Below are 17,498 nucleotides of genomic sequence, written 5' to 3'. Positions count from 1 at the left end.
CCCCACCTGCGCGACTTGATCCAATCACACCTGCGCCATCCTATCCAGTAAGTTCAATATTGCCTGCAACAACAGTTCATGATCAGTTTATCAATACAGCAAGACATGGAAAAAAAATTATATTTGTCCTAATTTTTTAATCAGATCCATTCATCCCAGGGAAACAATGGGGTGCAGGCCATCTATAATGGTAACTTGGAGGATAACACTGATGATGAATCAGATTATGAAGACCCTATCGTTACCTTTACTGAGGACCCATTCACCTATCCACCCAAGATAGGAAGGAAGCCAGTACAATTTTTTTCTGCTCTTTTTGTTGCCATCATCATATTTTAAACCGTTATGATTTAATTAATCACAATTTTATAGGTGTCAAAGGCCTATGGTGACATAATGGCCAAATTACACGTCATGGATACCCGGGAATACAGGGACTACAACTACCTAAAAACTGCACAGGATTCAATCTGTCAGCAAGTGAAAGAAATTACTAGCGCCTTTCACACAATTCAACGTTCACTGATTGACATTAAGTGCTACAACCAGGTAGGTTCTGATGAATTTTGAATCCTACATGTGAGTTTGACTTGCCTACTCACAACCTTCTAGCCTGAAGAGCAGATCAACGAATTAGGATTGACACAACAGAATGTACCACAAGGGCGACTGATTTCAAGCACAGCCGGGGAGGCACCTAGGCCAATTGATGAAAAAGTAAGTAAGTTCTATGATCATGATACTAAACCAGGTCCCTATGATAGCACAAAAAGGAGGCGAGGCGAGTGGGATAAACCTGATGTAAAGAAAGGTAATATGACGTGTTTCCAATCTATAAAGTATAACATTAATTTATATCGGTAGCTGATACTATGTGATGATGTGATTGCAGAGTTCAGCTGTTTCATGGATGAATTTCTTCAAGTTATGAATATGAACAGAGGCAATGATGATGATATCATTATCAAAATAAAGGGTATTGTATTAACAAGAAAGGAGATTCACACTTTGACTATAAAGTATGACTACGACTCTTTCAACAAATGTTTAGATGACAAGGTATGTCCTTAAACATTGTTCTTACTGTCCTGATCAATTAATGGTTCTGATGCTTCTGTATTATATTGCTCTATGTCAGTTGGCACCTCCAGCTGCAATAAAATAACGATGCATCAAAACTTTAATTAGTAATTAGATAGGCAAGCTCATACAGATAATTATTGTATCATGCAGATAGTAGATGCACGCATACATGACATGCGGGGGAAGATCCCGGACGACAAACGGATGTTCACCAATGTTTACCTGGAGACCACGCACATGCCTGCAAGGTTCCAGTACACACAGAGACATGAGGCTGAGAGATGTGAAGAAGAAACAATGCACAGGCGCGCAGTTGCATTTAAATACGTCAGTCATGAAATGGTACGACATAGTTACTTAACTGCTAGTCAATACTATCATGCGTTCACTACTGACTACAACATTTGTAGGTATTTCTCCCAATGCGTGTGCAGACACACTGGTTCTTGGTGGTAGTGAACGCTTATTTGCGAACTGTACAAGTATTGAACTCAGACAAACAATTCGTTGGAAAAATAGTGCAACAAGTCAGGAATATGGTGAGGTTTAAGTATGCTCTGTACTGTTCCATTTTGATTGCACATTCTGAAATAACACATAATATGAAATAGGTTGAAGGCTTGCACTGTTATTTGGAGATCATTCAAAACGACGAGAAGGAGGACTACCATCGGTGGAAGGATTTCAATGTCAAGACCTGGGACATCGACATGCTGGATGGATTACCGCAACAGGAGGACAGGACATCATCGGGCCTATTCATGCTCAAGTATATGGAGCACTGGAATGGTTACAGACTACAAAAAGGCTTCACACAGAACCTTATTGATGAGTTCAGATCTAAGCTTGCAGCTATACTGGTGAACTCGGTCTTCAATGAGGAGCAGACTATGAAGGGATCCCCTGAGATCTAGTTCGACTCTTACAATTTAAAAAGTTATCTTCAGTTTTAGTTCCTACAATTTAAGTGTACTGCTATTCAGTGTGTTACATGCTCATTATCGCAAACAAGTCTGCAAACAAAGAATTCATGAAACACACATTAAGCATCCTGACCTTGTCCTTGTCCGGGGAGGGGATAACACACACGAGGGGGGCGAGCTGGGAAGGGTCCTTGCCCGTGGAGTCGTGGACGCTGGCGCGGAGCCGGCTGAAGTCGTCTGCCTGGTCGGCGCCGGCGGCAGATCTACTGCTGCTGCTTGGGGTCGGGCTCCCAGGCGAGCGATGCGGGGCGAGGGGGCGGCGCGATGCGGAAGGCGACGGAGAAGGTGGCCGCGCAGGGGCGGAAGATGAGGTAGACGGCGCGGCGGAGGAGGGGCGGCGACAGTGGGCGCTGCTGGAAGGACGGGTGCAGCTGCAGCGGCGTGGTCTCCGTGGCCACCGCCGCCGCGCCGGCGTCGGCGGCTGGTTGGTCGAGTCGGGGGCGGCGCGATGCGGGGCGATGGGTCGGCGCGATGCGGAATGGATCGGGGGCGGCGCGATGCGGGGCGAGAGGGCAGCAGGAGTAGGGTTAGGTGGTGAGATGTTGTTGGGCCGGGCCGTTTCTTGAATTCGGCCTGGTACGGGCGAAATAAACAGATAACTATATTATTGCATGTAACACCATCTAAAAAGTTTATAATTTATGATAATATAAAAAAGAAAATAGTTTGTGACAATTTAAGTTTCATAATTCAAAAACAATGATATACTTTGTTTCAATTTTTAAACTTACATGATGACCTTATAGTTTGTGTCATAATTCAAAAACAATGATATACTTTGTTTCAATTTTTAAACTTACATGATGACCTTATAGTTTGTGTCATAATTCAAAAACAATGATATACTTTGTTTCAATTTTTAAACTTACATGATGACCTTATAGTTTGTGTCATAATTCAAAAACAATGATATACTTTGTTTCAATTTTTAAACTTACATGATGAACTTATAGTTTGTGTCATAATTCAAAAACAATGATATAGTTTCATAATCCATGTACTTTGTGTCATTATGTTCGTGTTAGATGAAGGCGCGTGCTTTGTGAATTGTGGTCTTCAAGAGTACATGTATGGCCATGTAGGGGAACAAGGTACATAGACAAATGCATGATAGGCCAAAGGTGGCATGTAAACAATTTAGACTGACATAGTGACATGTCAAGTAGCTGTCGGGAGCAAATTGGGTACATGCCACCTTGGAAAACATATATATGAACTTAAGCTCATAATTTTGAAATTACATGAATTTACAAAAAAAATGGTAATATTCTAAAAAGTATTACCATTTTTATATACTAAAGTAAGGATAGATATTACAAAATAAAAAAAGTAAAAAATGGTGACTTCTAAAAATTCGTAAAGGAGATTGAACCCATGCCCTTTCAAGGCAAAGTGCACCGCCTAATCCACTGGGCTACTAGAGTACATTAATTACATGTGCATTAATAAATTTATTTGTACCATTCAACCGGCCCATGTAGTGGCATGATCTTTCCCTTTGCACGTTGGAGCCACAACAAACGCCGAGAACAGGGATATGGTGAGTCACATGAATCTACCGGACTCGCGCTCTCAACAAGTTTGGCACTCAGGATGCTGTCAGGTATCACTGCAACGGCCTTCTGTTGCTCCAGAACTGCGGGGTGAACTCAGCCACGCATCAGTGGGCGCACCTACCCGCGCGGCCGCGGCTTCCGTTCGTGGGGCCTGACTACTACGCCGATGAGTACCTCGACTACGATCCGACCAAAGCTTTGTATCATACTACTATATTCAACACGATCATGTGAGGTCTAATTTAAACAAACTTTTCATGTGAGGCCTAATTTAAACAAACTCTTCACGTGAGGCCTAATTTAAACAAACTCTTCACGTGAGGCCTAATTTAAACAAACTCTACACGTTTGGATATCATAGCACCTAATTTAAACTAACACTTGACGTTAGATAATAAAAACAATCTTGCTTCATGGATGTGGACGGCAGGAAGGCAGCAGGCAGCGGCAGTTCAGCCACCATGGATGTGGACGGATCTACTTCTTCAGTGACACCCATCAATCCTGACACACAAGAGCAGGACCATACACCACCAGCGCAACAGAAGGAGCATGCACCACCTGCGCTAATTGATCCAATTACATCTCTCCCATTCAATCCAGTAAGTTCAATCTCATCTGCAACGATAAAGTTTATGATCAGTTTTATCATTACGACATGACATATAAAAAAACTGAACAGGACCAGATTCATTCAACAAATTTTGAGCCACCAAGGCAGATCAAGAAGCAACCAAGCTCTACAAGCTGTGTAAGTCTTGCTGCCTGCTCAGATTGCTTATTGACATGAACATCTTGCATAAGTTCTAAATTTGCAAGCACATAACTAAGCCTGGCCGAGAAAGGTCCCCCCCCAACCCCCGGTTAGGATCCAACTTAACCCAATGACTACTAAAGAGTACCAGATTGAATCAGAATCAGAAATGCATAAATAGCGAACACATGAACATAGGCATATTGGCCTAGAGTGTGAAGACTAAGAGTTGGTATTGGCCAAGGAAGACAGAAGGACTAATTTATAACTTCCATCATAAGTTCTACAAATCAGGACACTGAAAAGGCTGAAATTCATAAGTAACAACACAATAGATAAATATGCTGGTTTAAATGAGAGCATTACCCAACCATTGTGCCCATTGTGCAATCAGATTTGAGAAAAGAAATGACCAGTGCAGTTGCTCCTTCTTTCTATCATCATCCCACAAGTCCTGCCTTCTAGGATCATAAACCTATTGCAGGCCCAAAAAAAAGCAATACATACATTGGTCAACAATATGGAACTCTGCATTCATCCATGAAAACTAGAAAAGTTGTGGGAAACGTTTAACGAAACTATAAACAGAAAGAACTAACCTCTGATCCACAGTTGTCATGGCTGGAGCCAAGTAGAGGTTCGTTGAGAGCATCAGCACTGGATATGTCAACATGCTCATTGATCCACCGTTGCGCCAGAAAAAAATTACAGAACACAATCAGCAATTATCAAATGCAGTGTGGCGATAGCAAAAGTTTCTAGCATAAAACACTTGATGCATTCAAGCGCAACCATCCAATCATAAGCCTTCATCGTTTGTGAAACAACAAGGCTGTTACATTTCAGGAATAACCAATAGAGCAGTTTACAGGCAGAATACCACCACTTGCCTGCAACTCAGTAACCATGCACATTTAAATAAGAGAATACATTATATGCACCTTTCATTCAGTCTCTTAAAATAAATATAGCAAATGATGGCCTAAGTTACTGTCTGCAAAGCTAATCCTAACTGTACCAGTTTTTTTATGAACACAGACAGACAATATGAGAGAACAATGCAATTCCTGCATAATGATCCTTAAGGATAGCCACAGCAAACAATTGTATACCAAAATCTCAACACAGTATGATTAACATTTTTCTTGTTCACCCGGTGCCGTGAAAGTATTTGATTTTATCTTTGTAAGATTATTAACTCATATGTCTTAATATCCCCTAATCGAACAAAAAAAATAGATCAACACCAATTACAAGAAACATACCTGAACTTCACATAAGCTGCAGAAAAACATCCCTAATTATTATTTTCCTTCAGGGTACATGTAAATGCTCGCAGAAATTACTAGTAGAGATTATAAGCATGTTCAACCAAGAACAAAAGGATGCTGTTGAGAAAGCAGGATTTGGTTCTTTACTTAAGCTTAAGGACATAGAGATTCGACGCGAGCTATGCAAGGAGATTGCGGACAGTTTCGACTTGGACAAAGAAGAATTCAGCATTCAAGAAAAGAAGGTGAAAATATCCATCAAAGATGTTGATCATATACTAGACCTTCCATCCCAAGGCGATGAAATAAAGGAGCCTCCAAAAAAACATGTACCTGGTCTGTTTGACAAGTACACATGGAATGATTCTACTAAAATTCATTCATCGGAGTTGAGGGAATATTTAAGCAAGAACAAAACCTATGGTGACGACTTTATTCGCATATTTGTGCTGTACACCATTGGTTTCTACTTGTGCCCAACACTACAGCCCTACGTCAAATCAGATTATCTTGGGCTCGTTGAAGAAATTGATAATATCAAGAACCTGAACTGGAGCAGCCTAGTTCTTAATTTCTTGATCAGAAGCATACGGGAATACAAGGAGGTAAAGGCAGCTAACCTTAAAGGGAATCTAGTTCTATTGCAGGTATGTACATTCCATATGTTGAAGATAACCTCATGACACTATGTTTATATTCACAGCAAACACAACTACATTTTTTTTAACTACAAGTCTGGTACTGGGAGAAGGTGTCTATGTCTCATATGTACCCTAGATTAGAACATCCTGGAGGGGACAAACCACTTATGCAATATTGGGACGAAAAGAGAGCCAAAGAACGATGCAAACTAGCACGCAACCATCATTTTGGGGAAGGGAAGGTAAAAGTATATCAGAGATCAGTAACCATCTCATTACTTTTTAGAAACCCCAGCAGCTACTAACAAAATCCTTCTTTCTATTCTATGTCAGATTGTCCATGACATTACAAGACATAAACATAACAACACATGCTCAATCCCTCAATGCCACACAACATCAGAACAATCGGACAAGGGACAAGATGATAGCAATCATAAAATTATGCAGGAACTTCAAGAGTTCATTACCAATCAGTACAGGTTACTATCAAAACAAATTGATGACAGGTTCAATGCACTTAACAAGCGGTTCGATGATGTAATACAAGAACAACGGGTAAGTCTGTTACCATATTATTTTGCATACCGTCATTCAGTTCCGAGCTCGACTACCATCATTTGTAGCCGTTGCTAACTTGCAGGAATCTAGGGCAGTGGTACAACATACAAATGTCGTGCTTGAGGCGACGGACACACATATAGGCAAGCCTGAAATCAACATAAAGGAGGATAAGGCACAACCAAAGCAAAAAACTACATCAAGGAATCCATCGAATCGTCAAAAAAAAACCCATCCAACAAACAAACATCCAGTATGAGTACAATATTGGCACAAAACATCATTGACCCAACAAGAACAAGGAAAAGGAAGAGATCCCAGATGTTGCGATGCCTGATGAACCACTATCAACTGATAGCACGTCAAATGGTACTACTCCGTGCGAATTTCTTTACCAATACATAGAAGATATTATTCATCTAACTATTATGCGCAGAGTATTTGATCAATGCAGATGAGTTGTCCACTGTCCAGTACATAAATTCAACATCACAGGATAAAGTTTTGGTTGATATTGGTTTTTACACAGCAACAAAGAAGGATCTAGAGTGCCTTCTCAACAGTGAAATGTTCCTGAATGATTCGGTTAGTATATCTCTACATAAAAATGTTCCTATTTCAACAATACAATCTAAAGAAGTTTAACTTGCAAGTGAAGGTTATGAATGCTTACATCCGAATACTAAAAGCACAACCTAGTATCAACGAAAGGGAAGATGGATATGCCTATCTAGAGACAACTTACAATGCCAACATGATATGTGGGGATACCATCGCTTCATTACGAAATAAAGAAGAAGGCAACTTCCGTTTATATCGGACATTAACTTATCTCAACAATGACATGGTACCACTTGCATCCTATTATAGCTATAAATGGTTGATTTGGCGCAGGCAAACATCTAATGTAATAAGTTTTTTAGGTCTTCTTTCCAATCAACATTAAAGATTGTCATTGGTATTTGGTGGTCATCAATGGTCGTAAGGGTGTCGTTCAGGTACTTGACTCCAAGGGGACTGCCACTCGCCGGCCACAACTACATCAACTGGTGATACACTAATAATAAGGTACCGACTTATACATGATTACCTCAACCACTGATGCATCTATTGAACTCAGTTGCAAGGGTTGCAAAATCGTATGACACGTCTTGAAGACCTGCAATTGATCAAAGAACATAGGTGGAAGGACACCCAAGTCAAACAATGGCCAGTCATTGAATGCATCAAAAAGACAATCCAGACTGACAAGTACAAGCACATCAACACCTGTCAATACACTCGGGTTCCCATAATTACTACTTCCTAACTTGTGTAAATACCAAATAAACTCGCAGTGCATCGTGTGGACTATTCACGGTTAAATTCATGGAGCTTTGGACCGGAAACAAATTATCTTCCTTATTCACACAGGTAAGTTGAACAACACAAATTCTGCAACCCAATCTATGCCCATCTTACATTACAGCTAACAGGCATTTGTATTTGTTATGTGCAGAAGGATATGACTAATTTCAGGCTCAAGCTAGCTGTCACATTGGTTAACTATGCGTGGAACAAAGTGAAGGGAAGTCCAGGATACAAAGCTACCGATGCCGAGGAGACATACACGATGGAAGACAATGAAAAATAGATTACATTCCATTTTTTCCGTGTTTTAGTAGCATAATTTTTAATATATTGCCAGATCCTTTATTGACTTAGTGTTGGATACTGCCAATGTTCATAGTTCATGCCTAATGACTGATAAGTTGTTATACAGTGAGGACATTACAGAAGAGGCAATGGAGGCCACATAAAAGAAAGTGCAAAGATGTCATTACGGCAACTTGTAAAAAAAAATTCCATCTAGTATACATTACAGAAGAGGCTATGGTGTATTTTTTAATAAAAATTACGGTATGAATAAATTGCAGTTGCTAATCTTTAGAATGATGAAGCTACTTAAGCACTACCAACAAATTGAATTTCGACATGGCATATTTCACAAGGTTTAAAGTGTCACAGTTCAGTTTGATCCCTCAATTCGATCAAAAGTCAATACAAGCCAGCCTGCCAAACTGATAAACAAAGCACAATGCCAATCCAGTTTATAAAGCAAATAAGTCTGCCATGCCTCAAAACTGAAACTCGAGCTTGAATTGAGAAGAAACATACCAAAAATCAGCCCAATGTGTAGCTCCCCAGTAGATCAGAAAAACCACAAAAGCACCTGCACACCAAAAGGTGATTGATTATGATTCAGTAAAGGGAGTGTACATTTGCTGATGAGTTTTTTGAGAAATTATTAGAGGACAGAAAGGAGGCTTACGCATGGAGCAGCAACGAGTGTTGGGGCAACCTGCCGGCAAAGTGGCTCATGAAGCCGCCCGCCGCGTAGTCGCCGCCACCCGCCGCCCGCCTCGTAGTCGCCGCCGCCCGCCTCGTAGTCACCGGCGGCCGCCGCGTAGTCGCCGCCGACCGTTGGAGTCGCCGCCGCCCGCCGCCGCTGAGTCGCCGCCGCCGCCGCCCCATTTCAACCCTAGGTACCGTGGAGCAGCAGCGCGTCGCGCATCTCCTGAACCGCGGAGTCGCCGCCGCCCGCCGCGGGGGAGTCACCGCCGCCCGCCGCGGGGGAGTCGCCGCCGCCCGCGGGGGAGTCGCCGCCGCCCGCCGCGGGGGAGTCGCCGCCGCCCGTCGCGGGTGAGTCGCCACCGCCCGAGTCGCCAACCCTAGATGAGCCTGCGACCGGCGAGCGATTGGAAATGAAGAGGGCAAGTCGCAACCTATGACTAAATTGGAAATGAGGATGAATAAAACATAAATAAGATTCAAAGATTTCATTTCATCTATTACATCATTGCCATTTTACATCTTTCCAAAAATACCCTTATACTGCCTATACAACTCATGCATACTACATATACTACAGCTTAAGGTTTTAGTAGTATACAATTAATCTCAACCGTTGGATCCTTACATACGAGTCCTTTTCTAACAGTAGTATAGGGTAGTATTGTCCACCGTAAAGGAGCTGCTGAAATATGGGCACACGTTTCCCGGAGCGCCTCTATCGCTTCACCTTCACTTCTTTCCTCACCGGTTCAGACAATGGAGCAAGTGCATTGAAATTACGGTCTTGTTTAGTTGCCCTGAATTTGGATGTCCAAAATTAGTGTTGTGGCACAATAGCACACTGTAGCGTTTCGTTTGTATTTGTGAATTATTGTCCAAATATTGACTAATTAGGCTCAAAAGATTCGTCTCGCAAAGTACAACAAAACTGTGCAATTAGTTTTTGATTTCATCTACATTTAATACTCCATGCATGTACCGCAAATTTGATGTGACGGGGAATCTTCTTTTTGCATAGTGTCAAAATTGGGAGTTTGGGTGGAACTAAACAAGGCCTACTTTGCATTGCTCGTGATCTGATGACAAGTTGTCTTGGGCGGTGTCGAGAGCCCTGATGATACTCTAGCTATATCTGTTCTGAGGAAACTATCCAAGTAGGGCTGGATAATGATGATCTGACCCTATAGGCTGACAGTAGATGGTGGTCAACCCTACCAAGTTGAGTTTGACTTGGGAGAATCTTGTTACAATGTTTTTTTTCTAGAGGCGATGCTCCAAAAAGTACCAGTAATTGAAGAAACGAGACAAAAGGACTGTGAAAAATATAACTCTTAAACGGAAGGTTTCTAGTTGTGGAATCATAAAGCACTGTAGAATTTTGTCCATAACTCTTTAGGTTTCCCCGTATCATATTATCTTGAATCAACATGGTTTGACTTGGTACGATCTTCAAGCCTACACTTTGACTTAGTTGAGATCAGGTATAAGACGCCACGCCATAGGGCGTCTTTTGTCAAAAATAAAGCATACACTTTGATCACTAATTCCTCTTCTAATACATCATTCGTGGCGTTATAATGTAATTCTAAATACAAGTCCGATGTAAACACTTTTGCAACACGTATTTCCTTTTGTAAACGACACTTTTGCTCTCGATTGAGACAACTCAGCGTGTAGTTGTCGTGATCGCCGGTCTCACTCGATTGGATTACGATTGAGATATGGGCACACGTTTTCCGGAGCACCCTCGGCATGTCGCATGTGCAGCAGCTAGCTATAGCTTCACTCGTTTCCTCTCCGACCCAAGCACCGAATCAAATTGCTTTGCATTGCTCCATCGGTGCGTAGTACGCGTTCTCTTCGGCCTCATTCCAAAACAAGATGACAGTGCGATCATAGAAAGATGTCTTGATCTCTCGACGAAAGACGCCTCACCTAACGCGCGTCGTAACGCTAGCTAGCGACAGACGCCTGCAATGAAACATGACACAGTACAGATTGAGCAGTGGTTGTGGTCTGCAATGTCCGTGCATGGGAACGGAATGGTTTGGTAGGCAATCAATTTCCCGGCAGGGAGCCAGGAACGGCAGGGAGCCAGGAACAGAGACGAGATGAGGGGCAAGCAATCACCGATTTGCTCCGCGTCCCCGGACACGCTCGTCCCGTCGCCAAAGAGAAGGGTGGCTGCAACGCGTTCCACCCTCCCTGCTATAAACAGCCAAAGCTCTCCCCGCGCTGTCCTCCCTACCGAAATAAGACAAGTGATATATTCTGACACCAACAGAGGAGAGGAGAGAACCAGCAAGCGTACGCCATGGCGGGCACGAATCAGGGCGTGGTTGCGGTGAAGCTGGCGCTGGCCAAGGGGACGCCGTCGGCTTCGTTCCGGCTCCGCAACGGCAGCCTGAACGCAGTGCGCCTGCGCCGCGTGTTCGACCTCTTCGACCGCAACGGCGACGGCGAGATCACGGTGGACGAGCTGGCGCAGGCGCTGGACGCGCTGGGCCTGGACGCCGACCGCGCCAGCCTTGCCGCCACCGTGGGCGCCTACGTGCCCGAGGGCGCCGCGGGGCTGCGCTTCGAGGACTTCGACACGTTCCACCGCGCGCTCGGCGACGCCTTCTTCGGCGCGCTGGCGGACAAGGACGACGCCGCGGAGGGCGGCAAGGGGGGCGAGGACGAGGAGGAGATACGGGAGGCCTTCAAGGTGTTCGACGTCGACGGCGACGGCTTCATCTCCGCCGCCGAGCTGCAGGAGGTGCTTAAGAAGCTGGGACTCCCCGAGGCCAGCAGCATGGCCAACGTGCGAGAGATGATCTGCAACGTCGACCGCGACCGCGACGGCCGCGTCGACTTCAGCGAGTTCAAGTGCATGATGCAGGGGATCACCGTCTGGGGCGCCTGACCATCAACTCAACTCGACTCACCCCAAGGTAAGGCAGGTCTCTGAACTCGGACCGGCATGGGGAAGAGATCGATCAGTAGTAGGTTTCCTAATTACCTTATTCCAGAATCCTTATTTCTCCGAGACAGTATGATCTTATGTTACATGCTCCTCCGTTCCAAATTATAGGTCATTTTAATTTTTTTAGATTCATAGAGATTATTATGCATCTATATGCATAATACATATAATAATCTCTATGAACTAGAAGAAGTAAAACGACCTACAATTTGGAACGAAGGGAGTACAATTTGGAATGAAGGGAGTACGTAGTTGGCTTATCAGAATGCAGGCCGCCTGATGTTTGTCGTGTGGCCCTGATGGATGCGTTCCTAATTGACTAGTAGTTGTATATGATGGTCCCTCACTGATCTAGTGGTGATGCGAATGTCCTCTCTACTGATCTAGTGGACTCTGGATGTTCCACAACCATGTCATGACAGTGCTGAACATTCATTCGGTCTCTGCCAGTGATAAAAAACTGTATCAAATTAGTCTCTTGGGGTTCATCTGATGGCTTCCGATTTTTAGGCCTTTTCGGTTCATCAAAGCTTTCACATATCTGACACCAAAAGCAAAAATATCGCAGAAATGGAGTTCTACTGGAAGGTACTCCAACAGAACACGCAGGGAGTAGTAGCGACAGCAAAGTGGCAAACTGAAATCATGGGCCGGGCCAACCGGTATTTGGGCTACTATGTTAGGCCTTTTCTGTTGCTGTGGCTAATCGAGACGAATTTATATTTGGGCTTTTCTATTTTTATCATGGTCCAATGTGGTTTGCGCCAGTGAACCTTTTTTACGCTACTAAAGTCAACGCTCCGCCAATCTTGTGCTTCAAGCGAACATGAAGTGCGGACGTAGTTCATGACGTGGTCAACCGGACGCCCTACGTCATTGCCGACGTCCCTACGTGTTAACCAACGATCCCATGCCCGTGCCCCGCTGAGAGTTTGGCCCGTCTCCTTCCAGTTCGCACGGCCGCCATCGCATCGCTCCGGCCTCGCACCGCCACCTCCCGTTCGTGGCCTCTCTCCGATTCTCCCCACCTCCACCTCCACGGCCACACCGCCATGTCCCCGGCCCCATCGTCACTGGATCAAGCGGCGTCCACACCGTGACGTCCCCCCGCACCTCACTGGTTGATGGAGATCGAGGCCGCCGGTGGCAATGGTAAATTAAAGACCATAATTTCAAAAAAAAAAGTAAATTAAAGACCATGAAGCAGCGGCATCCTCAAGCAGTCAACCATAGGGGTTTCATGATAGCTTTCCTCTCCATTTTTATGTTTCCTGGTTTTGATTCGTTCCCCGTCAAAACAAAAGCTGATTGGCGGCTCCTTTCGCGTTCCTATTTAACCGCCCAGTATTAAGTACTAAGAGGACATACCAGCACCTGTAATTGGCACCAGGAAGATCGTATTGCTTTGTATTTTCTTTTCCTTCATGCCTTTCTTTTTAAATTTTACTTGTGGGCACCATAGGGAAAATGAGTGCAAACCGCTTCATCTATATGTCCGAATATGCTACATAGATATTTTGCCATTGCTACTTCAGGTCAGAGAAGCGGAAGCTGCCTTATTTTCAGTTATGTGCCTCTCCAGACTGTTAACTTATTATCAGGTTTTTTTTGGGTCATTTTTGTTGTCTCATATGATTCATTGGAATTTGTATCAGTGCTTTTGGCTGTACGGTTATAAATATTCTATTGTGTTGTAGTTGTAATTTGAGCAAAATTTGTGAAATCAATTATGCATCGGCAAGATGCACCATGTCATTGCTACTACCTTTATGTTCTTTATACACGACTACTTATTTTGCGAGGGCATAATGTATCCATTTCTGTAATTTGACTTCCCCTCTTTTTGTTTCGAAGGGAACAGTGGAATCAGTGGAAGCATCAGTGTTGCAGGTTATATTGTTCCCATATCTGTTCTATGCCAAATCTTCCAGGAATTACTCTATAGCATTTTGAATTACATTATTGTTACAGATCCCATTATTCCAAAACTATCATGTTTAGTTTCTCATCCTGAAACAAATAATTCCAACTTTGTTCAGGTTCTATCTGCAACAGGGTACGGTAAAGGTATGTGTCGTTAGCGTGTAAACTCTGATTGCACAAGAAAAAACATGAAAAGATGACAATATGCTACAAGAAAAAAACATGGAAAGATGACAATAGGCTACTGCTATTTCTTATGACAAACTTGAGGTTTCTGCTTTTGTATTGACTATATACTATGCACGCTTGCTTGCTTTAATACTTATAAGCCTATTGAGAGTGTTTCTTCTGCCTTATTTTCGACAAGCCATTGTATTTTCACATGCATGCTCTTATGGTACGTACCTTCTGTTTCTTAAAATCATGAAACTAGCTTTATGCCAAGCATTTAGTGCAAGACAACTCTTGGTATTATTACAAGAACGGTATGTTCCAACTTCCAAGCGTTAGCCTGGTGTTGAGTGTTTGTTTAAGTGTATTTTTTAAACGAGTGTTTAAGTGACATTATTAGTGCTCCAATAGTTTCTGCAAATCTGTTCATCGTGTTAAATTTGGTTAAAAGAAGTTACGTGTGTTATTAAACCAGCTTTAAGTGTGCTAACCATCATATTAATGGTTAATCCGGTCACACACTTAAAAACGGTGTAATCCAACAGTTTATCGGGTTAAGCTCGATTCAACCACTGAATATCTCAATCGAAACAACATGCAACAAGTCTCGCACGAAGGTGAGCGCAGATGATACAACATGATATTTCCGGTTACAAACATAGAGTTCTTAATTAATTTACAAACTGAGTTTGAAATCATAAAAGATTACAAGCCAGTACAGCGGAAGTCTCAACGATAAGATAAGGTGCGAATAAAGATACATGACGATATGAGTAGCCCGCCACATGTCATCCAACACGAGATCACCTCAAGGTAAGGTCGGAGACCACTCAACCGACCACCCTTAGGTAAAGGAGGGCCATCCCAAGGTTGACCGACAACCGACTTTATCATTTCATCACTAGTACCTGAAAGTAACAACAAAGCAAGGCTGAGTACACTAATACTCAGCAAGACTTACCCGACTATGGTATATACTTAATCGACTCCTATTGGTATATACTTAGTCGACTCCAGGCCTTTGGTTGAGGGGTTTGTTTTGTCAAAAAGCAACTAAGAGTGGATCTTTACTTTCAAGTTTTAGCATTTTAGCATTCGATTTAAGGTTGAGCTAACCATTCTAAGTGAACAACATTTTCAAACTTTTCAGTGTGGAAAAACAATTGATTAGATAATAATATCAATATCATTTCACATTTTCTTTCATTCCACTTATTACTACAATGTGACGTAGTGATCAAGGTTCTCTTAACCGAGAGCGGCGGCAAATCGATTCAACTTATAACCTTGCAAGGTGGACCTATACACACGACATATGTATGCCCTGTCGAGCTACATATGGCAAACGGTCCCCTTAGACTGGCAGTTGCGAACTCCTGCGATCCTTGAGTGCTGATCCCCACCGGTACCTCCGCGGGCCTGCCGTGAGTTACCGACTAGCACACGAATAGGAAATAGGACCAACTCAATCTACAATTGCGCCATAAGGTACTAGGTTTTACCAGTTTCAACTACCTCTTACTTCCAGTATGTGTACGGTACAGTTCAAACTCGATCAAAATGGACCTTAATCGACACATGCGGAGCACAACCAAAATACTAACTTCAACTTCATTTCTATCTCCGTCCGGTCTCCAACTCTTCCTTCATCAGTGATTCATTTTCAAATAACTTGCCATAAATATTGAAAGGTCCGATGTCTCGCGAGCGACAGGCAATCACTCGACTTCTACTATTCTTAATTAAGCATGACACTTCTATTGACCTACACGTACTAGTATTTTGAACCTAGGAGAGGTTTCATTCAACTCCTAGGAACTTAATGCATAAAAGTAAACACACATTTAATATAATTGCATAGTTTTGAAATTAGGGGTGATGCTCTGAGGCTTGCCCTCCTAACTAGCCTTGGGCTCTTCCGAACTTTGGTTCAGGTCTTGGGATGCTTCAACTGGAGAGGCTTCACGCTGCTCACTCTCGGGCGCGGCGATCAATTCATACAGACCATCGACTAGCAGGTTATCTGCATGGAAATGCATATGTATGAATTGATTGAAAGGTGACGACACATTATCTACACAACAATTCAATCACACAACAATTAAAGATGAAAGAAGAGCATACAAGCATAACATTATCTACACAAGGAAACACTAGAGTTTCAACTAAGCCAATAATATGTCAATAATAAGTCAGTAACTTTGGTTATAAGCATAACATTATCTACACAAAGAAACACTAGAGTTTCAACTAAGCCAATACTATGTCAATAATATGTCAGTAACTTTGGTTGCAGCATGGCATGAATACCACGTCCTAAATAAACATTTTAGCATGTCATGATAGCAACAAGATCTATGTAAAACATGCTTATGAGTGAACTATAGCAATAACATTCTAGAGGCTAAATAAATGACACATACAAGCAACCCTATAGATTCTATTAGCAAGATGAACATGCTATTGATAAAGAGCGTAAAACTTATTTATGAGCTCCCAAATTCAATAGTAAGTATTTTCAATAATTTAAACTAGTTTATAGCAAGATAATTATTCAGGAAGCATTTTGTGTTATATGAACATAAAACATTTATATTAAGTATTTTCAATAATTTAAACTAGTTTATAGCAAGATAATTATTCAGGAAGCATTTTGTGTTATATGAACATAAAACATTTACAGGAGCTTTCTCACCACACCTAAAGTTTGCTGTAAAAAATTTGAGCATGATTGGGTTAACACAGAAATTACTAAAAATCAACATGGTGACATGACAGATTATAAAGAATACATTATACCTAGAGTTATGTCAGTGATTTGGTGCTAAAAATCTCCCAGAATAGTTTTCATCACTAATCTATACTACTGAGAATTTAACAAGATTTTATGAACGACATAGCTATGCCTTCCAAATAAAAGGAGATTAAGCAACACACATTTTGTTCAGTAACGGAAACATATGGTGCACCTCAACAAGTAGTTTTTCCTAAGTAAACAGTTCATAAGAAACCTAATAGAATTTATTTCGCACTTTTATCATTTTCCTACAATTTTCTATGGATTTCACAAGCTTCAGCCGTTTTGAACAAAATTAAACCCGAAAGAAGAAAAACGCTTTTGCGAGAAGGCCCTCCGAAACAACTTTTTTCAATTGATCCACCCTTCCTTTTACGAACCAGCCCCTGACTCTTACACTTAAGCTTCTTGACAAATTCCCACCTCACAGTTAAACCCAAACTTTTCTACATAACCCTC

At 42.3% G+C, this 17,498-nt stretch overlaps 1 protein-coding gene across 1 annotated transcript; it reads left to right on the top strand.

The window, feature by feature from the left end:
* Positions 1-11,409: 11,409 nt before the first annotated feature.
* LOC117843324 (probable calcium-binding protein CML24) lies at positions 11,410-13,912 on the top strand. The gene has a single exon (XM_034723894.2). The coding sequence runs from the start codon at positions 11,498-11,500 to the stop codon at positions 12,086-12,088; it is 591 nt and encodes a 196-aa protein (XP_034579785.1). The 5' UTR covers positions 11,410-11,497; the 3' UTR covers positions 12,089-13,912.
* Positions 13,913-17,498: the final 3,586 nt, after the last annotated feature.

This window comes from Setaria viridis, chromosome 2 (assembly GCF_005286985.2).
Source record: "Setaria viridis chromosome 2, Setaria_viridis_v4.0, whole genome shotgun sequence".
NCBI classification, from domain to species: Eukaryota; Viridiplantae; Streptophyta; class Magnoliopsida; order Poales; family Poaceae; genus Setaria; species Setaria viridis.
The sequence above is the reverse complement of the archived record's forward strand: the minus strand, read 5'-3'. Positions and strand labels throughout refer to the sequence as shown.

Coding starts and splice junctions, on each gene's coding strand:
- LOC117843324 (XM_034723894.2), top strand. CDS start 11,498: ATGGCGGGCACGAATCAGGGCGTGGTTGCGGTGAAGCTGGCGCTGGCC.